The 24,291-nt window shown below is 61.9% G+C and overlaps 11 protein-coding genes and 2 pseudogenes across 13 annotated transcripts; 6 read left to right on the plus strand and 7 right to left on the minus strand.

Moving 5' to 3' along the window:
- Positions 1 to 221: 221 nt before the first annotated feature.
- Positions 222 to 7,028, minus strand: MSY001_2403 (uncharacterized protein; the record flags this gene model as incomplete). Its single annotated transcript, XM_018884255.1, has 2 exons — positions 222 to 6,933; positions 6,964 to 7,028. 2 exons carry the CDS (start codon positions 7,026 to 7,028, stop codon positions 222 to 224), a joined length of 6,777 nt encoding a protein of 2,258 aa, XP_018740932.1.
- Positions 7,029 to 7,353: 325 nt separating this feature from the next.
- On the minus strand, positions 7,354 to 7,888 carry MSY001_2404 (uncharacterized protein; the record flags this gene model as incomplete). Its single annotated transcript, XM_018884256.1, has 4 exons — positions 7,354 to 7,516; positions 7,544 to 7,636; positions 7,661 to 7,754; positions 7,780 to 7,888. The coding sequence occupies 4 exons, from the start codon at positions 7,886 to 7,888 to the stop codon at positions 7,354 to 7,356; spliced, it is 459 nt and encodes a 152-aa protein (XP_018740933.1).
- A 115-nt stretch (positions 7,889 to 8,003) lies between these two features.
- On the plus strand, positions 8,004 to 8,969 carry MSY001_2405 (uncharacterized protein; the record flags this gene model as incomplete). Its single annotated transcript, XM_018884257.1, has 3 exons — positions 8,004 to 8,081; positions 8,204 to 8,355; positions 8,450 to 8,969. 3 exons carry the CDS (start codon positions 8,004 to 8,006, stop codon positions 8,967 to 8,969), a joined length of 750 nt encoding a protein of 249 aa, XP_018740934.1.
- Positions 8,970 to 9,498: 529 nt separating this feature from the next.
- MSY001_2406 lies at positions 9,499 to 12,968 on the plus strand (annotated as a pseudogene). Its single transcript is given in 2 exon segments — positions 9,499 to 12,955; positions 12,961 to 12,968. Coding segments are annotated over 2 exon segments (3,465 nt in total).
- A 2,687-nt stretch (positions 12,969 to 15,655) lies between these two features.
- MSY001_2407 lies at positions 15,656 to 15,856 on the minus strand (annotated as a pseudogene). Its single transcript is given in 2 exon segments — positions 15,656 to 15,704; positions 15,714 to 15,856. Coding segments are annotated over 2 exon segments (192 nt in total).
- A 68-nt stretch (positions 15,857 to 15,924) lies between these two features.
- Positions 15,925 to 16,809, plus strand: MSY001_2408 (uncharacterized protein; the record flags this gene model as incomplete). Its single annotated transcript, XM_018884258.1, has 2 exons — positions 15,925 to 16,492; positions 16,517 to 16,809. The coding sequence occupies 2 exons, from the start codon at positions 15,925 to 15,927 to the stop codon at positions 16,807 to 16,809; spliced, it is 861 nt and encodes a 286-aa protein (XP_018740935.1).
- Position 16,810: 1 nt separating this feature from the next.
- Positions 16,811 to 17,123, minus strand: MSY001_2409 (uncharacterized protein; the record flags this gene model as incomplete). Its single annotated transcript, XM_018884259.1, has 2 exons — positions 16,811 to 16,879; positions 16,905 to 17,123. 2 exons carry the CDS (start codon positions 17,121 to 17,123, stop codon positions 16,811 to 16,813), a joined length of 288 nt encoding a protein of 95 aa, XP_018740936.1.
- A 101-nt stretch (positions 17,124 to 17,224) lies between these two features.
- Positions 17,225 to 19,030, plus strand: MSY001_2410 (uncharacterized protein; the record flags this gene model as incomplete). The annotated part of the gene is made up of 1 exon (XM_018884260.1): positions 17,225 to 19,030. One exon carries the CDS (start codon positions 17,225 to 17,227, stop codon positions 19,028 to 19,030), a length of 1,806 nt encoding a protein of 601 aa, XP_018740937.1.
- A 4-nt stretch (positions 19,031 to 19,034) lies between these two features.
- On the minus strand, positions 19,035 to 20,298 carry MSY001_2411 (uncharacterized protein; the record flags this gene model as incomplete). Its single annotated transcript, XM_018884261.1, has 2 exons — positions 19,035 to 19,967; positions 20,092 to 20,298. 2 exons carry the CDS (start codon positions 20,296 to 20,298, stop codon positions 19,035 to 19,037), a joined length of 1,140 nt encoding a protein of 379 aa, XP_018740938.1.
- A 198-nt stretch (positions 20,299 to 20,496) lies between these two features.
- Positions 20,497 to 21,465, plus strand: MSY001_2412 (uncharacterized protein; the record flags this gene model as incomplete). Its single annotated transcript, XM_018884262.1, has 1 exon — positions 20,497 to 21,465. The coding sequence occupies one exon, from the start codon at positions 20,497 to 20,499 to the stop codon at positions 21,463 to 21,465; it is 969 nt and encodes a 322-aa protein (XP_018740939.1).
- Positions 21,466 to 21,499: 34 nt separating this feature from the next.
- MSY001_2413 (uncharacterized protein) lies at positions 21,500 to 22,315 on the minus strand (the record flags this gene model as incomplete). The annotated part of the gene is made up of 1 exon (XM_018884263.1): positions 21,500 to 22,315. The coding sequence occupies one exon, from the start codon at positions 22,313 to 22,315 to the stop codon at positions 21,500 to 21,502; it is 816 nt and encodes a 271-aa protein (XP_018740940.1).
- Positions 22,316 to 23,218: 903 nt separating this feature from the next.
- MSY001_2414 (uncharacterized protein) lies at positions 23,219 to 23,755 on the plus strand (the record flags this gene model as incomplete). The annotated part of the gene is made up of 5 exons (XM_018884264.1): positions 23,219 to 23,244; positions 23,275 to 23,390; positions 23,417 to 23,480; positions 23,508 to 23,595; positions 23,621 to 23,755. 5 exons carry the CDS (start codon positions 23,219 to 23,221, stop codon positions 23,753 to 23,755), a joined length of 429 nt encoding a protein of 142 aa, XP_018740941.1.
- Positions 23,756 to 23,866: 111 nt separating this feature from the next.
- MSY001_2415 (uncharacterized protein) lies at positions 23,867 to 24,242 on the minus strand (the record flags this gene model as incomplete). Its single annotated transcript, XM_018884266.1, is given in 3 exon segments — positions 23,867 to 23,917; positions 23,947 to 24,224; positions 24,236 to 24,242. 3 exon segments carry the CDS (start codon positions 24,240 to 24,242, stop codon positions 23,867 to 23,869), a joined length of 336 nt encoding a protein of 111 aa, XP_018740942.1.
- Between the last annotated feature and the right edge of the window lie 49 nt (positions 24,243 to 24,291).

Here is a 24,291-nt window from a genome sequence, read left to right on the forward strand (position 1 = left end):
GCGGACAGCAGCACGGCGTACGCGTGCAATACCCGAGTGCGCGATAGGAGCATGCGCACAAATAAGGCTGCAGTCATTAGCAAAAACAGATGGCCATAAAGGCGTATGTACACGCAATAGGTGGGCGGCCATCCCAAGCCAATGTCCGCGTCCCACTCGGCCATGGCAAGAGCAGCGAGCCGCAAGGCGACAGACGCAGATTCGCTGACTAAAATCAGGGACTACGAACGATCGCTGGACTGGAGCGTCATGGCGAGGAGCGCCATGCGGATAAACAGGCCGCAGCGCATCTGGCGGAAGTAGGCGGCGCGCTTGATGTCGAAGTCGACCTCGGGGTCGATCTCGTCGACACGCGGAAGCGGGTGCAGGACGATCATGTCAGCCTTCGCACGCGCGAGCACGTCGTTGTCGATGACGTACGAGCCCTTGACTGCCTCGTACTCCTCCGGAGACGCAAAGCGCTCGCGCTGGATGCGTGTCACGTACAGCACATCCGTCTTGGGGAGCACCTCGTCGAGGCTCGACGTCTCATAGATGGAGATACCGTGCTTCGACACCTCACGCACGACTTCGCGCGGCATGGCAAGCGATGCGGGGCTGACAAAGTTGAACGTGACGCCGTACAGCGAGAGCAGGCGCACGAGTGAGTGCGTCGTGCGGCCATTCTTCAGGTCGCCCAGCAGCGTGACGGTGAGACCGTTCACCGTACCAAGCTCTTCGCGGATCGTAAACACGTCCAGGAGCGCCTGCGTCGGGTGCTCGCCTACACCGTCGCCGGCGTTCATGATCGGCACCGGCGAGAACTTGGCCGCCTCCTGCGACGAGCCGACCGCAGGGTGGCGCAGCACAATCACGTCGCTGTAGCAGCCGAGCGTGCGCACTGTGTCCGCCAGCGTCTCGCCCTTGGCGACCGACGAGCGCGACGTGTTGATCGTCACGACCTGGCCACCCGCACGCAGCATCGCCGCCTCGAACGACGACGAGGTGCGCGTCGACTCCTCGTAGAAAAGAGTGCTCATCACACGGCCACGTAGAATGTCCAGCACGCCATGGCGCTCCACAAGGAAACGCAGCTCCTGCGCCACAGCAAACAGCGCGTGTAGGTCGTCGCGCGAGAACTGGCGCACAGAGAGAATGTGGCGGCGGGCAAACGAGGGGTGGTACAGCGACATGCGCGTCGGGAGCGCGGGACCGAGCGCGGGCGACACGTCGGACTCGACGCGGAACTCGTCCATGCTCGTGAGCGGGCGCAGACCCGTTCCACGCCGGCGCGGCGAGCGCGTGAGCACCGGCGACATGGGCACCACGTCAGCGCCCTTTGTCTCAGCAGGCTTGACGCTCGCGAGTGCACTCACGTTCGAGCCCGTGGCGCGCTCCACGAGCATGTTGCCATCCAGCACAATGGTCTTGCCGCGCAGCTGTACGCGCTCGATCGCGCCGTGGCATGACGCAGTGTCGAGCGGCGACCAGCCGTCGCGCGCCACGTCGCGCACGACGCGGTCGACCTCGGCTGAGACGAGCGTGTCGACCTGCTCGGGCAGCTGGAAAATGGTGCGCGGCTGCTCGCACAGGCGCTCCTGCACGGCTTCGACGGTGAGGCGGCCCTCGTTCACAGCGTTGAGCAGCAGGTGCATCACCTCGCTGAGGCCGGCCGTCGACGGCGCCGCATGACCGAGCTGCTCGGCAAGCTGGCACGGCATCGGGCCGAGCGAGAACGCGTCAATTTCGTCCAGGCTCTGCCACAGCGCTGCCTGGTCCTCCGCGCTCGGCAGGCACGCCGCAGCGGGGTAGCGGTCGCTCGCGAAGAAGAGCGCATACACCGGCACATCGCATGTGACGCTCAGGCCCTTGGCCTTGGAGAGCGTGATGAGCTGGAGGTCGTCGCGCGTGCGCACGTTGGTGACGTGGATCGGGCGGCTGTGCAGGCTCGCGATGAGGAGCACGGACGCGAGCTCGGCGCCGGCGGCATCCGTAATGATCGGCTTGTCCTCCGGCCAGTGGGCAAAGTAGCTCGCGACCATGGCAGGCCGCAGGCTCGCCTCACGCGCGCTGCCGTGGTACGACACAAACAGGGCGCGCACGCGGGGGGCGAGCAGCGCGAACTGCTCGACGTGCTCGGGCGTCGCGAGGAGCGTCAGCGAGACATCGACGGCACACTGTCCCTCGAGCGCGGCCTCCGCGACAGAGAGCGAGGCGTCGTCGACGATCGAACCCGCCTTGCCAACAGGGTGCAGTACAAGCGACGTAAAGCCGGCCTGTGCAGCTGCGCGCGTGTACGCAGCAACGCCCGCCTTGTCGAGCGCACCCAGCGTCGGGACCACCGCCGGCGCCCCCACCAGGCCGGGGAACTGGCACGTGATGTGCGACGTCTTCGCATCGATCGGGAGAATCTCCAAGGTGCCGCCCTGGCGGCGGTGCATCGCGAGCGCCTCGACAAACAGCTTGGCGTTCTTGACGTTCGTGAGCAGTGGGATCGAGCGGTCGATGGCGAGGCGGCGCGCACGGTAGCCCATGGACGTGAATGACGAGGGACGGCGGTACTTGTTCTTGCTTGGCAGCGAGATGAACAGCGAGCTGAGGCCCTGCGTCAAGTGCGTCAGCAGCGAGTACGACGCCTTGCTGTTGTCGTCGCTGCGCCAGTCGTCGTCCTCGGGCAGCGCCTCGAGGTGCACGACGGGGATGCCGTGCTCCGTGTAAAAGTCGGCGGTGCCGGACGAGCCGTAGAGCGTGAAGCCCAGCTCGTGCAGTGTGCGCACCGACGGCAGCAGCTCCTGCTTCTCGCTGAACGAGCCGACGCTGAGCAGCACATTGTTCGTTGGGAGGCGGATACCCGACGCGAGCATGGCGCGCAGGTACGCCTCGTACTTGTTGCGGCCGAAGCACGCGACCTCGCCGGTCGACGCCATTTCCACACCGAGAATCGGGTCCGCGCCGCTCAGACGCGAGAAGGAGAACTGCGGCACCTTGATTCCCACGTACTCCTTCGGCAGGCTGACCTTCGGGTACGGCGACACGGGCAGGCCCATCATCGCACACGTGGCCATTTCGATCGCATCGACGCCGGTCACCTTGGAGACGAAGGGGAACGAGCGCGCAGCGCGCACGTTGCACTCGATCACCTTGATCTCGTTGTTCTTTGCGATGAACTGGATGTTGCACGGGCCAGTCACGTTGAGCGCCTCGACAATCTTGCTCGTCGCATCTTCAATGCGGCGCACCGTCTCCGGCTCAAGGTCCTGCGGCGGCAGAATCAGCGTCGCATCACCCGAGTGCACGCCTGCATTCTCGACGTGCTCCGAGATGTAATGCATAATCAGCTTGCCGTCCTTGGCGACTGCATCCATCTCGATCTCCTTGGCGCCCTCCAGGTACTTGGTGATCACCACTGGGTGCTCGCGGTTGATCGCCGCGGCCTGAGACAGGTAGTTGCTCAAGTCCTCCGCTGAGTACACGACATTCATCGCCGCGCCGCTCAGCACGTAGGACGGGCGCACGAGGACGGGGTAGCCAAAGCGTGCGCATGCACTGTAGGCGTCCTCCAGCGACGACAGCTCCTTCCACATGGGCTGGTCGACACCCAGGCGGTCGAGCATGCGCGAGAACTTGTAGCGGTTCTCTGCATTGTCGATCATCTCGGGCGACGTGCCAAGGACCTTGACGCCCTGACGGTGCAGCGGCAGCGCAATGTTGTTGGGGATTTGACCACCCATCGAGATGACGACGCCGCTCGACTGCTCGAGCTCGTAGATGTCCATGACCGTCTCGAGCGAGATGTTCTCAAAGTACAGACGGTCCGCCTCGTCGTAGTCCGTCGACACCGTCTCGGGGTTGTAGTTCACCATCACCATCTTGTAACCCTGTGCCCGCAGCGTGCGGATCGCACGCACCGCACACCAGTCAAACTCGACCGACGAGCCAATGCGGTACACACCCGAGCCGAGCACCATGACACCCTTGTCGTTGAAGGCGACGTCGTGCTCCACCGCATTGTACGTCGTGTACAGATAGTTGGTTTGCGCGGGGAACTCGGCGGCCACCGTGTCGATCTGCTTGACGAAGGGCGCAATGCCCAGCTCCTGGCGGCGGCGGCGCACCGCCAGCTCCGCACTCGAGGAGCACTTGGCAATTTGGCGGTCGGAGAAACCGACCTGCTTCGCCTGACGCAGCAGTGCCGCAGGAATCTGCGCAGCGCTGCTCTCCTCCATTGCCTGGGCCACGGCCATGATGCCCTCCAGCTTCTTGAGGAACCAGCGGTCGATGTTTGTCAGCTGGTGCAGCCGGTCGACCGAGTAGCCCTGTGCCATGGCGTTGGCGATCGCGAAGATGCGGCGGTCCGTCGGGCGCTCGAGCTCTTCGTCCAGATCCGCCAGGTCGACGTGGTCGTTGCGGCCAAAGCCCTCAAACGAGGGGTCGACCGAGCGGATCGCCTTCTGCAGACTCTCCTCGAACGTGCGGCCAATCGACATGACCTCACCGACACTCTTCATGCTGCTGCCCAGCTTCGAGCTGACGCGCATAAACTTGCGCAGGTCCCAGCGCGGCATCTTGGTGACGATATAGTCGAGCGATGGCTCGAAGCACGCCGAAGTCTCGCGCGTCACCGAGTTGCGCAGCTCGTTCAGGGGGATGTTCAGACCCAGCTTGGCCGCGACAAACGCAAGGGGATAGCCCGTGGCCTTCGACGCCAGCGCCGACGAGCGCGACAGACGCGCATTGACTTCGATGATGCAGTACTCCTTCGAAAGGGGGTTCAGCGCGTACTGGATGTTGCATTCACCCACCACGCCAAGGTGGCGGATGACATTCACCGCGGTCGTGCGCAGCATGTTGTAGTCTTCATCGGAGAGCGTCTGGCTGGGCGCCACGACAATCGAGTCGCCGGTGTGCACACCCAGCGGGTCGAAGTTCTCCATGTTGCACACCGTGATACAGTTGTTGCGGCAGTCGCGCACCACCTCGTACTCGATCTCCTTCCAGCCCTTCATGCTCTTCTCGACCAGCACCTGTGGGCTGTTGGCGAAGGCCGTGTGGCACAAACGGCGCAGCTCGTCCTCGTTCTTCGCAAAGCCCGAGCCGAGACCGCCCAGCGCAAACGCTGCACGCACGATCACTGGGTAGCCAATCGTGCGCGCCGCCGTAAGCGCCTCGTCCCAGTTGTTGGCGCTCGCCGACGGAGCACAGCGCTCGTTGATCTCCTCCATCGCACGCGCGAACAGGTCACGGTCCTCTGTCTTGATAATCGTGTCGATCGGCGTGCCGAGGTTGCGCACGCCCAGCGGCGCCAGCTCGTCCTTGATTTTGATACCGACGTTCAGCGCCGTCTGACCACCAAACGTGCAGTAGATACCATCGGGGCGCTCATGCCGCAGCACCTTGAGCACAAACTCGGGGGTGACCGGCAAAAAGTACACCTTGTCCGCGAGACCCGCCGACGTCTGGATCGTCGCGATGTTGGGGTTGATCAGCACTGTGTAGATGCCCTCTTCCTTCAGAGCCTTGATCGCCTGCGAGCCACTGTAGTCAAACTCGCCTGCCTGGCCGATACTCAGACCACCACTACCCAGCACAAGCACCTTGCGGGGGTGCAGGCGCGGCGCGGCCGCCTCGTTTTCCGCCAGTGTGCCGCCCGGGAACGCTGTCGGGCCCTGCGCAAGCGATGCACCGCCCGACGCGTGGCGCACAGCCGCATTGTCCACGACACTACGCACGAACACGTCAAACAGGTACTCGGTGTCGCGCGGTCCCGCGGTGCTCTCGGGGTGGAACTGCACACTGAAGAAGGGCGCGTGCTCGCAGTAGATACCCTCGTTCGTGTGGTCGTTCGCGTTCACAAACAGCTCCGCCCAACCCGCCGGCAGCGACGCGCCGTCCACGGCATAACCGTGGTTCTGCGACGTGATGTAGCAGCGACCGGAGAGCTGGTCCGTGCAGGGAATGTTCTGGCCACGGTTACCGTACTTCATCTTCGCCGTGCGTGCGCCAGCCGCAAGCGCAAGCAGCTGGTGGCCCAGACAGATACCAAAGACCGGGATCACGTCGTCCGTGCGTGAGAGCAGCGCACGGATGCGCTCCACCGTGCCCATGCACTGCGTGGGATCACCTGGACCGTTCGAAATGAACAGACCATCGTACGGCTCCGGCTCATGCAGAAAGTCATAGTCAAACGGCACCACCTTCAGCTCCACGCCACGAGATGTAAAGCAGCGGATCTGGTTCAGCTTCATGCCCATATCCAGCGCCAGCACACGCAGGGGACGACCCGACGCGTGCAGCAGCTGTGGCTCGTTGACCGTGCGCAGCCCAGCAGGCGCCGTGTCCTGCGGCGTGTACAGCTCAGGGCGCTGGCGCGATACCCGCACGACAAGGTTGTCGCCGTTCGGGTCGTGCCACGGCACGTTCATCACACGCTTGTCCCAGGGGCCCTCCGCCGGCGCATCGGGTAGCGGCGCCAGGAGGCGCGCAAGCATACTACCCTTCGTGCGGATGCGCTTCGTCAGCGCGCGCGTGTCGATGCCGTACACGGCCGGCACGCCATTTTCCTGGAGCCAGTCGCTCAGCCCCGATGCAGCCAGGTAGTGGCTGAAGTCGTGGCTGTACGAGGCCACGACAAGACCCGCGACGTGGATGCGCGACGACTCGAACGGCGCCTTGAGCTTCGGCACCTCTTCGCCCTGGGGGCGCGCCGGCACACCGTAGTTACCGATCAGCGGGTACGTCAGAACAAGGATCTGGCCCTCGTACGACGGGTCCGTGAGCGACTCGACATAGCCGACCATACCGGTCTGGAAGACACACTCGCCGGAAATGCTCTTGCCCTCAGCACCAAAGCTCAGGCCCTGGAACACGGTACCGTCCGCGAGCTCCAGCACCATGGGAGAGACACCAGGCGTGCCAACTGGCGCCGATGTCGCCGGCGGCGCCGGCGAAGGCGTCCTCGAGGGAACCTGGTCCGCGAGCGCGGACCGCAGCGACGGCGAAATCGCTGCGGGTGCAGCCGCGGCCTGGCCGTTCACATTCAGCCCCGTCATCGTAGTAAATATGTTGCCTCGAAGATTCCCAATCCAGTCCTTTCCCGGTCTATGACACCGTGGATGCAGCAGCAAAAAGGCAAAACCTCAACAGCTACAGCCTGGACGTTGGTGGGCGCAACGAGGAGCACACCGCGGCCCAGCGGGAAAAAAAAGGGGCCCAGGCCAAAACCAGAGGCCCAGCGCGCAAATGTGTGTCAGTATTACTAATCTCCGACGACGGACATGCGCCAGGCGCCGTCGCCGCCGCGGCGGTACGGCGGCGGCAGGCCCACCTAGGCTATGGTACAGAGAGCGCCAGGTCTGTGCCTGGTCTCAGCATGGCTTACTCTTCGCTGTCGTCGGATTCCTTGATGGGAGGTTCGGTCGGCGCAGCGTCTGGTGACGCAGGCAGCTCCGTCTTGACAGGGGCCTCGGCCTTGGCGCCCTCGTTGGCCTCCTCATCCGCTTTCGCAACCTCGTCAGCCTCATCTTCCGCCTTGGGCTCGCTGCGGGTGACTTTTCGTCGTTTGGACGTGCGTGCGCCGCCCGATTCGAGAGGATCCGGCACCTTGTCGACAATATCCTTGAGAAAATCAAACATTTCTGTCGCCTGGGCTGCGCGTTTCCTGTGGTAAGCATGTCGTACGCACAGATGATAGGGAGACACACGCTTGCCGCCGGTGGAGCGCGTCTGTTCCGCCGCCTTCTCGACAATGTCCTGCATAAACAGCTCAAGTGCTTTCGCTGTGTGTGAGCCCATAGCACGTACAGATGACCACCGGCGTTGCCTGTGCTACCTTGCCGACATCCTCGTCTGCCTGCATGATGCGCTTGATGCGCGCGATGGGGAACTTGCTCGTCGTGCTGCGCTTCACCATCACGGTGGTCAGAGTCGCTGCGCATTGCGCGGCGAGCGCGTCGCGCCCGCGCTGACGACGCTGACTCAGCAATAAAAAAAGCGAGGCGCCACGAGCCCACCTGTGACTGCCTGCCATGGCGGACGAGCTCGACGACGGTCTCCTCCTCGAGGACGAGCTCGTGGCCTATTCGGACGATGCGTCCGATGCAGAGGTGCGTCCACAGCATCATGCGCCGCCACCGTCAACAGACGACGCCGCTGCTGCCAAGAAGCGCAAACGCCGCGAACAGGCCAAGGCGCAGCGCCGCAAGGTACGCTGGTCCACTGACCCTAGAAAGCAGCCCGGCTGCAGGAGCAGGCTTCGGCCGCACAGCACATTGCGGAGCAGCCGCGCGATCTGCAGGCCGACTTCCTCGTTGGTCTACAGCGCAAGGCGTTCCCGAAGCTGAGTGAGCTCGAGCTCCAGGAGCTACGTGTGCCAGGTGCGTCGGCTCGGCTAACCACAGCACGCGCATTTGCCGAGACATTCACATTCGACGCAGAGCGGACAGTGGAGCATCTCTCCCCGTTTGTCCGCGAGTGTACGTTCGTCCACTGACCCAGTCGTCGCTCGCCATAACGAGCTGCAGGACATGAAGCAGCCATGGATGACCGAGCCAGGCACGCCCTACATGCTCGTGCTCACGGGCAACGCACAGCGAGCCGCTGATCTCACGCGGGCACTGCGTGTGCTGCTGCCGGGCACCGACGAGCCGCCAGCGAAGCGGCGCAAAGGCACCGCATCGTCGCCTGTGCCCACCGTGGCCAAGCTGTTTGCGCGCCACTTTAAGTTGGAGGAACAGGTATCGTGGCTGAAGAGCCAGGCGACACCCATCGCCGTGGGCACGCCCCACCGTGTACAGGCCCTGCTGGAGCAGCGCGCCTTGCACGTCGACCACCTGCAGGCCCTGCTCGTGGATGCCTCGTGGACAGACGCAAAGCAGCGCGCCGTGTTTGATACGCCAGAGACACGCGATGCACTATTGGCCCTGCTGGCAGAAAACAGCGTGCGGGCCCTATTGCAGAAACCGACGGACCCGTGCCGGGTCGTCCTCTTCTGAGCCAGCGCACCGGCCGCCGGACCGACGCTGGCCGTGTCCGCAACAGGGTAGATAGGGTGCAAGCTCCTTACGCGGCGCACTGTACATTAGACACACCCGCAAGCGTGGAAAGTGCTCCTAGGGACCCGGCGAAGAGTACGGCTCCGCTTGCAGTTCGTACAGTTCGACGGGTGAGACGAGCCTCCTGCGAACAAGCGCAAGTGGGATGCGAACTGCCAGCGAGTACGAGTGCTTGCGGTCAGGCCAGGTAGCACGATTCCAGTTCCACGAACGCGATATGTGGTACACAGATCCGCCTCCCGCTTGCGCTGCGCTAGCCAACGTCTCTGGCGCAGCTAGCGCGCTCGCGCCGCCTCTCCGGCCACGCTATCTGTGCAGCATGCACAGAGGTGGAGGTTGAAACCCTGTCCACCTGTGCGCATGGGTCAGCCCCGCGCTGATTGGTCCACGAAAACGTGCCGACAGGGACGGTTCCACACCCACCCGCCCAGCGAACGCGACTACGACCAGCGTTGGATTGATGCCCAGCATGGTGACGGAGAAGGCGCGCCCCTCCAACGAGAGTGACCGTCTGTACACCTCGTCGTCGCCCGCCCTCGCATGGATTGCGTCGCATTCTCGCTCGAGCTCGGCAGGTCCAAGCCCGGTGCCGAACCTGTCGCCGGGTCTTGGCTCCATCGAGGCATCGTCTCGCGCGCCATTTACTGCTCCTGGTGCGCGAGCGTCGTTAGGACTCGGTCTTGATATTGGCGCAGATATGAGCCGACCGCTGCCGAGTCTTCCGAGCGAGGAGCACCTACAGGACCGGGGTCCAGTGAGCGCCACGCGGCCCGTGGCGCCTGCGGAGCAGGCGCCCGTGCCGAGCACCGCCATCAGCCCTGGCCCGTGGGACCTGAGTGACTCACTCGCGCAGATCAATGCGCCGCACACGCGCCGCCCAGCGGTGCCACCTATCCCCGTGTACGGCTACACGGGCCTGGCGTGGGAGTACCAGCTTGACATGGAGGTCGCGACAGCCTACGTGATCCGCACGATTGAGCGAATACGCGCCCTGGGCGTCGACGCGCCGCTGCTGCTCAGCAGCATGGCCGTCGACCTATCGTCGTCGGGCTCGATGCGGCTCATACGCACGGTTGTGGACTCGCTCCATGCGCCGAGCACCGAGGCAGACCGCGCGCTGGACCAAGAGCTGCAGTTCGCGAACGTGTACAGTCTGGTGGCCCTGCTCAAGTGGGTGCTCGCGCGTGTCGGCCGCGTTGTTGCAGAGCGAGCGCCTGGCCAGTCGGACCAGCCGCTGGTGCTGGTGCAGGAGCGCGGGTTCATGCCGTGGTCCTCGTACATGAGCTGGCGCGCACAAGAGCGGCAGCAGGGTCACCCGACCTCTGCGTATCTGACACTGACGCAAATGCTCGAGACGCGTGTGGCGCGCCTTCTGGACGTGCTGATGGACTTTTTCGCGCTGGTCGCGACCTACAGCAGCCAGAACCAAATGACGCCCAGCCGCATCGGTCGCCACATGGGCGTGCTGCTCTTCGGGCTGCCAGAGGATGCCTCATTCGCGGATACGTATGCAATGTACGTACAGGCGTCGAACGCCGCAGAGCACATACTCGTGGCCTTTATGCGGTACCATGTGTCGGTTGCGACGCAGTCGACCTATCTGCCGCGCCGCCTACTGCGCCTGGTTGACGATTACCCCCGCATGCTCTCGCCGGACCTAGACGCCTCGTCCGCAGCGGTGCGCACCGTGCCGGCCACCTACATGGCACGGCATGTGCAACAGTACTCCAAGGACCTGCTGCAGCGCTCCGCGTGGCCCGCCGCGTTGGCGAGCATGGATTTGGGCCCCGAGACGCGCAAGCAGCTGAACCTGGTGCCGGGCCACGTTCCGCGCCCCGGCTCGTCGCTGCAGGCGCCGGACGTGGCGAATGAGACGGCCGACGGACTCGGCTCACCGTCCATGCAGCGGTGGCACGAGTTTGCTTTCGAGGGCTTCGACGATCTCGACACGTCAGCGCTCGAGTTTGACCTGCGTGAGAGTGATCGCCGGCAGCGCATGCAGCGTGTCGAGAGCATGCACTGGTTCCAGTTCGAGGAGCGCGGCTTCCACCAAGGCGCTGACGACAACTCGCGCTGGGACTGGGTTATGCGCCTCGACGAGCCACTGCAAGACCGCAGCGACATGGCGCTGCAGCGCAGCGAGTCAGCCGCGCTCGGTGAGTCGGCTCCGCCGTTCCCCTACCGCTCCGATCCGCACGTGGCTGACACAGTGATTGATGAGCTGTTCCCCGAGGTGTGGGCCGACTACCTCGTGGGTAATGGCTGGAGCAACCGCGACGAGCGCGTGCACAGGGAAGCGTCGTTCGCCGTGCTACAGATGCGCACGACAAGCACGCCGGACAGCCGTGCGTCGACCAGGATTTCGACCTGGTTCGTGCTGGAGGAGGTCGTACCTTCCTCGTACCGGGATGCGCTGAGCACATCCCTCTGCCCCGTTCGTCGCTCGCGGCCCATGTTGCGCAAGCTCAATCAGTTCCGCATGGTACGTGCCGGTCAGGCGCCCGAGTCGATTGTGGCGGTCTTGTATCGTTTCCCGCCTGATGCAAACGCTGCGGCCCCGGCCGCGGAGCCGGAGGTGCCTAAGCCCAGCGAGCCATCGCAGACGTATACGGTTCCTGCGCAGGGCCCACGTCCTGCCCCGCCCAAACATGCGACGGTATTGCCTGCGCGCACGATTCCTCCCAGAACCCCCGAGCCTTGGTCTGTATCGTCCTCGAATGACAGCGCGCGGCCGCGGCCGATCCGCAAATCGGTGCCGCTTGGACTCCAGGCTAAGGCAGCGGCAGCCAGTGCACAAGCGTCGCCTGTGGTGCCAGCGTCGGAGCAGGTGTCCGTGCCAGAGCCTGCTCCGGAACCGGTAACCGGCGCGCCGCCTCTCAACAAAAAGCGATCAGTCCAGCGCATCCTTTCGTCACTTGGCTCGCCCCATGCCTCAGAGACTCCGCGACAAAAGCGGGTGCCCTTCTCGCCGCGCATGCCCAGTGAGGCAGAGGGAGAGGCACCGGAACGTGTGCCCCGCATCCTGTCAGGTATACGCAAGCGCTCATCACAGTGGCTCCTAAAGGGTAAACAGAGTCTGCGCTCGTTGCGCAGTGTGTCGGGTGACACAGATGAGGCTGAGGCGGCATCGCCGCGCCTGTTTGGCGGTCTAGGGCGATTTGGGCACCGACATGTATCGCGTGAACAGCCCATGAACCAAGAACCTGCTGAGCCTGATGAGCCTGCCGAATCTGTCCAGCCTGCTGAATCTGCTAAACCTGTCGAAGCGGTCCAGCCTGTCAAACCCGTCGAGCCTGTCAAACCCGTCGAGCCTGTCAAGCCCGTCGAGCCTGTCAAACCCGTCGAGCCTGTCAAACCCGTCGAGCCTGTCAAACCCGTCGAGCCTGTCAAATCCAACAAGCCTATCGAGTCTGCCGGGCTTGTCAGGCCTGCTGAACCTGTCGAACCTGACCAGCCTGCCAAACCTGTCTACCCTGTTAAGCTTATCAAGCCTGACCAGCCCGTAAGGCCTGGTCAGCTTGTAGGGCCTGGTCAGCCTGCTGAGCCTAGCAAGCCCGTCGGTCCTACCAGTCCTGTCCACCCTACCGGGCTTGTTCAGCCTGCTTCGCCTGGTCAGCCTGCTTCGCCTGGTCAGCCTGCTTCGCCTGGTCAGCCTGCTGAGCCTGGTCAGCCTGCTGAGCCTGGTCAGTCTGCTTCGTCTGTTGAGCCTACTTCGTCTGTTCAGCCTACTTCGTCTGTTCAGCCTGCTAGGCCTGGTCAGCCTGCTAGGCCTGGTCAGTCTGCTGAGCCTAGCAAGCCCGTCGGATCTGCCAGTCCTGTCCACCCTACCGGGCTTGTTCAGCCTGCTTCGTCTGTTCAGTCTGATTCGTCTGTTCAGCCCGCTAGGCCTGGTCAGCCTGCTAGGCCTGGTCAGCCTGCTAGGCCTGGTCAGTCTGCTGAGCCTAGCAAGCCCGTCGGACCTGCTAATCCTGTCTATTCTGTCAAGCTTGTCAAGCCTGTCCCTCCTGCCGGGCATGTCCAACTTGTTGAGCCCGTTCAGCCTGCTGGGTCTACTGAAGTGTTTTCGAAGGCTCAGCCTAAAGAGACCCTTGCGAAGCTTCCAGCGCCCTTGCCGCCGCCTACCGAGTCACTGCCCGCCTCGCCACCATCTTTGGCGCCAACCTCACTGCCGTCTCAGGCATCCACGTCATCGCCTCTACAGACACTGCCGCCACTCGCCAGGACGTCCCCTATCCACTTGTCATCGCCCGAAATGTCGCCGCTTCTACCGGACGACCCTGCGCAGGCTCTTCCGCATGCGAGTGCGCCGCTATCGTCTCAAACACCTGTATCCCCTAGTGATAGGCGTGAGGCTCAGCGGCCCTCTTTTGATCGCAAGAAAGGTGGCAAGGAAGCGGACCTGCCACCAGTGCCGACTGGCGAAGATGACAGTGAGCTGCGCCCCACGGAAACGCGTCGTCCTCCCCAGTCAAAGCGCAAGATGCCGCCGCCTGTGGCATCGCCGAACTTCACATCGAGTCCGGCCATGTCGCTGCTCCACAGCCCTGCATTGACCGGGGCCAGTGGCAGTCCGGCCGTGGGCGCTCGCTCTCCGACTAGCCCGCCCAGTACATGGGCGGCGTCGCCCGTTATATCAGCGGCGTCAACCACCTCGAGCGGCGCAGCGAGTCCTGTGGCACCTCCCATGTCGTGGACTAAGCCTGTGCCGGTCAAGTTCAACAGCACGGCTGCCGCGGCCCTGTCGTCGCCTGAGAGCACGGGGTCCGAGTTTGATGATGCGCACAGCTCAGGCCCAGGCATGCCAGAGCCCTTGGCGCCACGCGCGGCGCCTGCGATTCCCCTCGGCTTCGACGAGGTAGAGCGTCCATCGTATCGCCTGAGCCGTATCTCGGAACGCAGTGAAGACGATGCAACGCGCTCGCTGGCGCATGGCACGACTGACTCGCATGCGCAGCTAGCGGAAGGCGTGGTGCCAAGCTCGAGCTCACGCACGCTGACTGAATCAGAGGGCGAGACCGGTACCGAGCCGGCGAAGCCGGTGTCCAGCCTAGGACGGGGTTTGCGGCCGACTGGTCTAATGGATGCGGAGCTGCCACACATTCCCGAGCAGGCCGCGACCCCCGAACCGGACGGGCCTGCGACGCCTGCAACGACATGGGATCCTGCCGTGGAGACGCTGTCCACGGAGACGCACGATATGTGGGCTGAGGTGGAAGAGGGAACGAACGACGGGGTACCAGCGGTGCAGACGCCTACATTCCGCACGCTGGATCTGCCGGATGTGACGCCTGAACGTGCGCAACCATCGCGCATCGCGCCGCTGCCTGCGCTGACCTCGATGGGGCTTCCACCCTACCTGATGCAGAGTGCGTCAGGCGCATGGCCGGCTGTCGCATTGGCATCTCACACATCGCCGCCTATTGCAACGGTCGAATCACCCGTGCGCTCACGAGCGGCTGTACCACCCGCCTCAGTGACGCGTTCACCCCGCATGGACAAGCTACCGGTGTTGCGCGACCCAGTGCCCGAGCCAGAGCCAGAGTCAACGTCTGCGCTGGAACCCGTGCCAGAGTCTTCGTCGGAACCCATGCCAGAGTCTACGCCACAACCCGTCCCAGAGACCACGCAACAACCCATGCCAGAGTCTACGCCGCAGCCCGTGCCAGGAGCCACGCAGCATCCCATGCCAGAGTCTTCACCGCAATCCGAGCCACAGTCTATGCCTCGACTCATGCCGGAGTCTTCACCGCAGCCCGTGCCAGAGTCGCCGCAGCCCGTACCAGAATCTGTACCGCAGCCTGTGCCAGAATCTTCACCGCGGCCTGTACCAGAATCTTCGCCGCAGCCTGTACCAGGGTTTACGAGAGCGGACGAAGCGCCACAGCTGTCTCGCTCTGGGCCGAGCGAGGCCATGAGTCTGCTGGAAGAAGATGACGTGGATACGATACCACTGCAGGCCACAGCGCAGAGCCTCACGTCTACTGTGTCACGCATTAGCGTACGGACCGAAACGTCCATGGAGGCTACCTCATCACCAAGCCGCGCCCCGCCTCGCGCATCGACGCCCAAGGAAGAGGTATCAATGCAGAGCCCCTTCACGGGCTTTCACAGTCGGCGCAAGCAGCAGGACGAGCTTCGTGAAACAAATGAGTTTGTGGCGCCTTTGCCGACCAAGCCCTCTACGGCGTCGATGCCGGCGGTGCCGTCGATTGAGAATGTGAGTCATACAACGTTGAATGGCCATACGGATCTGGTTCCCCCGGTGTCCCAGCCGAGCAAGGCGGCAACGATGCACTTCGCAGGCTTGAGGCCCCGCAGTCCGGAGGGGCCGCCAGCGACAGACGCGGGCTTGGAGCGTCCTTTGGCGCCGGCGCCGACTCAGGACGCAGAGGTGCCTGAGCCTCTATCTTCAGCGGCCAAGCAGCAGCTCTCGTCAAGTGCAAGTACGCCCAGCGGCATGGACGCATATGGCGCAGAGAAGCCGGTGGCGCAGGCGCCTCGGAGTGGCAGTACCATTACGCTGAGGGAGAGCCGAGTCTCAAGGCGGGAGGTATCTAAGGGCACAGAGAAAGCTGCCGAGACCAGTTTGCCCGGAGAGTTTCCCATGTAGATAACATAGGGGTACCTTAGTCAAAGTCGAGCGGGTCGTAAATGACGCGGATCAGGAGGGTGCAGCTGGGACACCTCGCAATATCCTCCTCATTTTTTAGCTGCTCAAGCGAAATCTCGAACTTGTCACCACATGGGCATGGATAAGTAAAGGCCTGCTTGCCTTCATCAAACTCCATGTCTTCAAGCTCAATCTCATCATAGTACGACACGGCCATAGCGAAGAAAGGCGACACCGCCGCCCAAAAAAAGTATCACGTGGACTCCACATCCGATGCCGCCGACCATGGTCCCAGGCGCACGCGACGCGGAGCGGCACGAGCGAACGAAGCGAAAGCACGAGAACGAAGCGCCAAATGACATTGAGGACGATGGAATTGTAGGGGACTCGGATCAGGACGCTGAGGCGCTCGAGGATGAAGAGTCCGAGCGAGGAGCACTGCCGGAACTCACGCCAGAGGCGCTGCATGAGTTCCACAAGAAGCAGCAGAAGCGCGGCATTGTGTATGTGAGCCGCATCCCTCCGGGTATGACGCCCGCGAAGGTGCGGCACATCTTCTCTCAATTTGGCGAGGTAGGCCGGATCTATTTGCAGCCTAAGGACGCAGGTGCGAAGGGAAAAAAGAAGCGGGCGTCCCACTTTTCCGAGGGCTGGGTTGAGTTCCTCTCGAAAAAGGTAGCGCGAACGGCTGCCGAGATGCTAAACGCACAGCCGATTGGCGCTTTGGGTGGCGCGTCACACTCGTCGCGCAAGTCGCAGACGGGAGCTGGCGTCGTGAATCGATGGAAAGACGACGTATGGACGATGAAGTACCTCCAGGGTTTCCGGTGGCCCATGCTCATGGAGCAAATGTGTACGTATAGTAGCTAACAGGCAGCGCATGAGCGAGCGACGCATGCCGCGCGGCTACGGATGGAGCTGTCCCAGTCGGCCCATGAGCAGCGCGACTACCTCAAGAAGGTCGAGCGGTCGCGCATCCAGCGCGAGAAGGACGCCAAGCGCGTGCGGCGCGGCGAGGCGCCCCAGAGCGAAGCGCCCCCCGCGCATACCTACCAGCAGCGCGCGCCCGTGTACCGCGATGTGCGGGACCAACGCGAGCAGCGGGGACCCTATCGTGCGCCTGCGACGGGTGGCGATAAGATGGATCAGGTGCTCTCCCAGGTCTTCTAACCTAGCAGCAAAGCGCGCCGCCCAGCTGCTCGATCATCGCGTCGATCTCGTCCTGGTCATTCATATCCAGCTAGTCATTAGTATCTACTACGCACAGATTCAGCCGTGTCGTCGTCGCCGACGCGCTGGCCGTCGAAAATAAATCGCACGCTGTTCTCGGGCTTGCCCATACGCTCAGCATATGCGCGCTTCAGCTTCGCGAGTTTCGTCGTGCGCTTCACCTTGAAGAACACCTCGTTTCCCTCGGCATCCTTCACCTTGATGTTCAGTTGCTCAGGCGCCACCTCAGGCTTGGGCACTGTTTCCTCCGACATGCTGCAATCGCAGCCGTACGACGCCCTGCGGCGAGGGTAGCCCGGTGTCACGTGACAAATGGGCCGTCTTCGCGCGCGGACTTCGCGAGCGTTCCACCACAATGGCATCGAACGCATCTGCGAATAGCCTGGTCCGCTGGGTCCAGGACAACCGCTTTGCCGTGGCAGCAATTGCCGCTACGGTGACGGCTCTTAGTGCGGCTGGCCTGCTGTACCTGTCGACCAGCTCGTCGGCGCCCCGCCCGGCAACGGATACCAAGGGCCCCAGCTCGTCCTCGAAGAAGAAACGAGCGAAGAAGACCAAGAAGGCCAAGGCGAGCACTTCGGGCAGTGGCCCCATTTTGGATGACGCAACCGATGAGCAGCTGGCAGGCCTGAGCCTTGAGGAGCTGCAGCGCCTTCCGCAGGAGAAGAAGGAGTCCGTGGCGCAGCATCTCAAGAACCTCGGCAACAAGGCCTACTCCAATAAGAAGTACGAAGAAGCCATTGGGCACTACACCAAGGCTATCGGTGCAGTGCCCTCGGCCGTGTTCTACAGCAACCGCGCCGCGTGCTACTCGAACCTCGGTCAGCCGAGCAAGGTGATCGACGACTGCAACGAGGCTCTTAAGCTCGAGCGCACGTATATCAAGGCGCTCAACCGCCGTGCAGTAGCATCTGAGCAGCTCGGTGAGGCGTGTGACGCGCCGGGCGACGAAGGCGACAAGGCGCGTGCGCACATGGAGCAGAGTCTGACTGACTTTACCGCGGTGGCGATCCTCGGCCACTTCCGCGACGCCGGTGCCACGACCAGCGTGGAGCGCGTGCTCAAGAAACTTGCGTCCGGCAAGGCTAAGCTCATCCTGAGTACGCGCGAGCCGCGCCTGCCGAGCCCGACATTTGTTACCGCCTATTTCGAGGCGTTCCGTCCCAAGGCTCCGCCGGCGATCGCAGACGATGCGCCGCAGGGTGACCGCACGCTCAAGGCGGCCTTCGGGGCAGTTGAAGCGCGTGACTATCCCCATGCGCTCTCGCTCGTGGGCGAGGCACTGGAGCAGGGTCTCTCGACCAAGGAGCTGCAGGCGGCTGCCCACAATTTGTCGGGCACGTTCCACTTTGTGATCGGCCAGACGGCCAAGTCGCTGAGCGATCTGGACAAGTGCACGGAGTTGTGCCCTGACCTGGTGCAGGCGTGGGTGAAGAAGGCCAGCGTGCACATGGAGCTGGGCGACAAGGATGCCGCGTTCCACGACTTTGAGCGCGCGGTGGCCATCAACCCCGACGACCCCGACATTTACTACCACCGGGGTCAGGTCCACTTTATTCTTGGCGAGTTTAACGAGGCAATCCGCGACTATGAAAAGTCGACGTCGCTCGATGACACCTTCATATACTCGCAGGTGCAGCACGCGGTGGCCAACTACAAGCTGGGTAACATTGCCAAGAGCACGGCTGCATTCCGCCGCATCCTCAAGTCGTTTGAAACTGCGCCGGAGGCGCACAACTACTATGGTGAGCTCCTGCTTGACCAGCAGCGCCACGAAGATGCGCTCGCCCACTTTGACAAGAGCATCGAGCTGGAGCGTAAGAGGAACTCGACCAACGTGCTTGCGATGATCAACAAGGCACTCGTCCTCTTCCAGTGGAAGCAGGACCTCGGCGGCGCGGAGCAGCTGTGTCGCGATGCTCTTAAGATCGACCCTGACTGCGACGTGGCCATTGCCACCCTCGCCCAGCTGAGCCTGCAGCAGAGCAAGATTCCTGAGGCTATCCAGTACTTCCGTCGCTCTGCCGATGTCGCACGCACAGAGCCTGAGCTCGTGAACGCCATTACATACGAGTTTGCGTCGCGCGCCCAGCTGCAATTTGTGAAGGACTACCCGGAACAGGGCGCAGCGCTGAGTCAAATGGCCAGCTCGCTCATGTAGACCATTAGTCGCGCAATAACTCTGCCCAGGCACCAGGCCGCTGGTGCTGCGCACGTTCCCGAAAGTCCCATAGCCGGTGCCGCAGCTTGCCCCACACCGCCTGGTTCTTTTGCGTGAGTGTCAGTCGTACACGCAGCTGGGCCTGCCAGTGCCGCACCTCATCGAGTGGCTGGGCGATGGCGGGCATGTGGGCCCCAGCTAGGTATCGTAGGCATGCAGCCTCCAGAACATGTGCATCGTCCGTTGCGCGGCCGCGCAGCTCGTTGACTAGCGCCGTCTCCAAGTCGGGATGGGACACCAGCGCTAAGAGCACAGCACACGCGTTTGACCAGCGGTCACTGTGCGACTCGATGGCAATGGTCGCATGCGGCGCGGAAATGCGCAGGCGCCACACAGGGGTATGTCCGAGCTGCGCGAGCAACTGCAGCGATTTGCGTGGTTCCATCGGTACATATACATCCAGCTCCTCAACACGCGACCATACGACCATCCGCGCAAAGAGCTCCGGTCGCTCATTTTCATAAAAGGGATAGTACATCACCAGGCTCAGACACCGCGGCGTGCAAAGTCGCGCCGGAGGGCGCTGGCGCCACGCTGCTGGCGTAGGCAGTGCGCGGGGCACAAGCGGAAAGTGCGCGAGGTGTTGACGAGCAACAGTCTCGGCCGGGGCGCGTGCCAACTCGTCCTGAAGCCAGCGCGGCATGTCCTGGTCGACAGCCGGTGCATTGTGCTCCGCATCGTCCGCCTCAGTCGTGGAAGCCTCTCCTACCGCCCAGGCAGCTTTCGTGTGCTGTCCACTAACCTGCGCCGCGTCCCGGAGCAGGGCGCGCGACTCGGTCTGCCACAGTGACAAGTACTCGATCGTCGAGCCGCAATGGTGCAGGAGACGGAGCAGTTCAGCCTCCCAGCCCGCCGAGGTCTGCGTCAAACGCGTGATCTGCGTGTGAGGTCGGCGCACATACATCGTCAATGCCCACAAAGAGCGCACGCACATAGCCTACACACGGAATTGGCGGCTTTGCCTCTCGCATACGCGCGTACCAGCGCCGAAACTCACGCACATGCCGCGGAAGCACAAGTACATCGTATAGAGCCGACAGCGCCCAGTGGCGCACCAGTCGGCACACGGAGCTGAGGCGCAGCAAGGCTTGCGTAGCAGGCCAGTCGCCCTCAGAGGCAGGTAGGGACAAATAGGCTATGGCATCCGCCAAGACTTCGCGCGGCAGCACAGGGAGCCCTGCTGCTCGGCGCGCCTCGGCCTGACCCATGCCATCGGACGCACGGCCGCTGCAGGTTCGCGGGCCGCCAATCGGCGCATCGGCGGTGCTGGCGCCCCGCCACGGCGGCTAGAAGCACACGTGACAGAAGTGCCCAGAATTTGATAACCATAAACCGAGCTGCTCGTGCGGGACACTTAAGTTCACTCTGTTGCTCAGATCTGCCCTGCTGTGGCGCCCCTGTTTGAAATGAGTACACCACGAAGGAGCTTTGCGAACATCTTTGGGGATGCTTTAGGTGTGCCGAGCGGTGATGGCAGGTCAGGAGGGTCAGGGCGGAGTTCTCGGCGGAATTCTGATCAAGGCAAGTCCTCTCTCCAGACCTATGTGACACCCCCTGGGCATCAAGGCAACCTCTCGGTAGACCAGCAAAAAGCACTCGACGCAATCTCGAAGCAGTTGGAGGAGGCAGGGGCTATCTCCCTGCGCAATCCGCCCCACTATCAAGAAGCGCAGCTGTTGCGCTTCCTACGAGCACGAAACTTTGACGTGGAAGCCTCGCGCGAAATGTACCTGCGCGCGGAAGAGTGGAAGAAGAAGATCAATCTGGACCATCTTTACTCCGAGTTCCGGTTCACGGAGCGGGACGATGTGGCCAAATTCGGTTGGCGCATGTACTTCCACAAGACTGATACGGCAGGTCGCCCCATCTTTATCCAGGACTTGTCTGGCTTGGACGCCGAAAAAGTCTTCTCTGTAACAACGCCTGATCGCATTATCCAAAACTTTGCGGTGACGCTGGAGCACGCTGTGCGGAGACGGTACTATGCTTGCACCAAAGCCCAAGGTCACAATGTGGACGATAACTTTATGGTACTCAACGTGCAGGGCCTGGGGCTGGGCCAGTTTTGGACGATGAAGAATAAGCTGCAAGAGCTTCTGTCTATCCTCGATAACAACTTCCCCGAACTATCGGGTCGTGTACATATCATCAATGCCCCCTTCATTTTCAGCACGGCTTGGGCCTGCATCAAGGGTTGGCTGCCTGCGCACACGGCTGAGAAAATTAACATTTGTGGTGCTGACTACCTTCCCATCATCAGCCAATATGTGAATTTGGAGAACTGGCCTGCACACCTGGGTGGTCGCTGCAAATGCAGCCATGACTCGCCTCAGCATGCGTGCGAGACAAAAGACTTTGGCCCTTGGAATCAGTAGGGTATGGTTGTGTAGTACAGGGTATCGGTTGCAGCTATGTATGTTGCACGTAGCGCGTCAGAGTGAACTCGAGCAAAAGGATCCAGAGAGAGACATAGCCTAGAACTCCAATCGGCATAACGTTCCGCCACATGGCCACCTCCCAGTGGAACACTCGACGGGAACGAATGTGTGCTGCGTGATAGTTTTGGAAAAATGCCGATATGCGAGACCGCTTTGCCTTGCGGCGTCGCCGCACTCGGAAGCGATGTTTCCATTGGCGACGCTCATGGACGCGCCGGCGCCACCGCTCCATTTCCATAAGCGAGAAGATGGAGTCGGCCTCCGGTAGCCGGTCGGACGATGACATATGCGTCTTGTCAGACGAATCGCACTCGGAATCCGACGTTTGCATATCCTCAGGACCACCCATAAAGGCACGCACCAGGCGCACGCTGTGTTCACGGTACATCCGGAATCGATCCTGCCGACTGAGCTGCCAGAGCCATGGTTGAGGCGTCGACTCGAAGCCGTCCTGGTCCGGAGACAGAACACCATCAATGTCAGATACGCCAGTCTCGATGAGATCATATTGGGGCCTTCCCCCGCCTTGTATCGAGTCTTCTTTGTTGTTGATGCTGCTCGTGAGCCAGCGCGCAAAGATTTCGAAAAACGAAGTGAATGTGGAGATAAGTACCCAGGGTGTGAGTGGCTGCATAGGGCCGAAGAGATGCAAGATCACCCGCACCAGAGACCAGCATATGGACTGGAATGCCACCAGACGAATAAGAGAGGGCAGCAGCGTATAGTAAATTAGCCACCGCCGCAGAAGTAGCGTCATGAGCGAAAGTGCATGAAAGGCCGTGCTCATACTCCACAGAGAGCATACCACATACTCCAACGCACTCGGGCGCTGAAACATATAGTTTGTGCGAAGCCAGTGCATTTGGATTGCCTCACTGTAGGCATGGTGCAAGAGAAGCAAGGTACCAGCCAGTCCCGGCACAACGGCAAAAAGACGTAGAGAGTACAGTAACATTTCAAACGCACGTGGAAGTGGTTCCAGCGGCTCCATTGTCTCACATGCTTTTGTCGACGAGCTCATACTCTCATGAAGTGACTGGGGGTGATGGCTGCGCGGCGTGCGATGTCCCTCGTCATGTGTATCGGTATCAGAGACTTGTGATATCATGGGCAGCTGCGGTGTGGACCTGAACCGTTTGATGCGACTAATCCGCCCAACTTGATGAAGTGACTCATCCTCTGAAGCAATCAGATCCATTGACGAGATAGATGTCGTCTCCTGGCCAGCATCGCTTTGATCCGTGGAGAAGCTCGTGAGCCTGTGTGTACCACACGCTTCATCTGCGACGGCCGAATAGGGTGGTGGGAGTTCCGTCATAGAGAGGCCTAATGAACTGCTCGTAGATGCCTGAGTGAAGCGCTGGTGTAAAGGGGCGAATGCGTCGTGCAAGGGCGCCCCCCCAGATGAGCCTGCGGTGGCTTCTGGGCCCGATAAGGCGTCCCAAGGAGCGCGCCGACGCATGGACGGCATACTCCCTACCTCCACCATAGTACTAGTGAGTGTGGCGGAGTAGTCTCGGTGGCGACGCTATCAGCACAGCGTACAGGGTCAGTATCGACGGCGCTATTGACAGTCCGCTGTACTGGAGGCGCACAAGTAGTATTAGTCAAGGCCGACCTCCCGTCCACGTGGGAGGGTGGAGGGATAGAACCTCGAGCTCCACCGTAGGACGACCGTACCACGGCTGTCATGTCCGAATTTTATGTGCGATACTAGTACGTGCATGCCAGTAAGCTGACACGTAGCACGGGGCATCAAGGGCGTCATGGACACGAGTTTCTTGAGTTTGAGTACGACCGTGGCCGCCTCCGCTATGCAAATAACAGCAACTACCGCAACGACTCGCTTATTCGCAAAGAGAGTGCGTGTAATGTGGCTGACGCGCAGTGTGGATCAGTCCTTTGATGGTGCAAGAGCTGCGAAGAATTGTGGAAGAAAGTGAGATTTTGAAGTAAGTCAGGACGCACTCACATGACAGGGAGGACGACTCCAAGTGGCCGAAGAAAAACGTGGTGGGTCGCCAGGAGCTGGAGATCCGTCTGGGCAAAGAGCACATATCCTTTGAGGTACGCCAAATCCATTCACACATAGACCGCGAAGTTGGGCTCCCTTGTGGAAGTGCAAAATAGCGAGGACCCCGAGGGTCTGCGTGTCATGTACTATCTAGTACAGGACCTTAAGGTGCGTAAGACCGAACCAACGCTGAGTGTCTCATTTTCAGCTTGATCTCGCTGCATTTTAAGATCAAACCCATTTCTGTCTAGCGCCATAGGGCCATAGCGGGGGCAACTGTATGATATCCCTATAGAAAGACGAGTTGGCAGTAACGCACGCTATTTATTCGTTAATTTTCGCCAGGATCTCTGAGTCGCGAATCAACAGGTACTCCTGCCATGTGAGTGTGCGCTGCCACATACCTCTTCGCCGACCTTGATCGAATTGCCACCCCAAGAGGGAAGCAGCACCTTGTCGCCAGGCTGAACACTCGTGGGTACGACCTTGCCGTCCTTGTCCGTAGCACCAGGACCAGCGGCAATCACCGAGGCCTCTGGAAGCGGCGTCTGGCTCGACGACGAGGGCAGGAAGATGCCGGAGGCGGTCTTGGTCTCCGGCTTAAAGCGCTGAACGAGCACGCGGTCAAGCAGGGGAACAACAGACTTGATGTTGCGAATCGAAGAAGCAGACTGCGTGTTACCTAGCGAGTACGCACCATGGTATATACGGAGCTGGACCTACAGTGCTACGCGGTGCCCCACGAGGTC

Source organism: Malassezia sympodialis, genomic scaffold (genome assembly GCF_000349305.1).
Source record: "Malassezia sympodialis ATCC 42132 genomic scaffold, msy_sf_11, whole genome shotgun sequence".
Lineage (NCBI taxonomy): Eukaryota > Fungi > Basidiomycota > Malasseziomycetes > Malasseziales > Malasseziaceae > Malassezia > Malassezia sympodialis.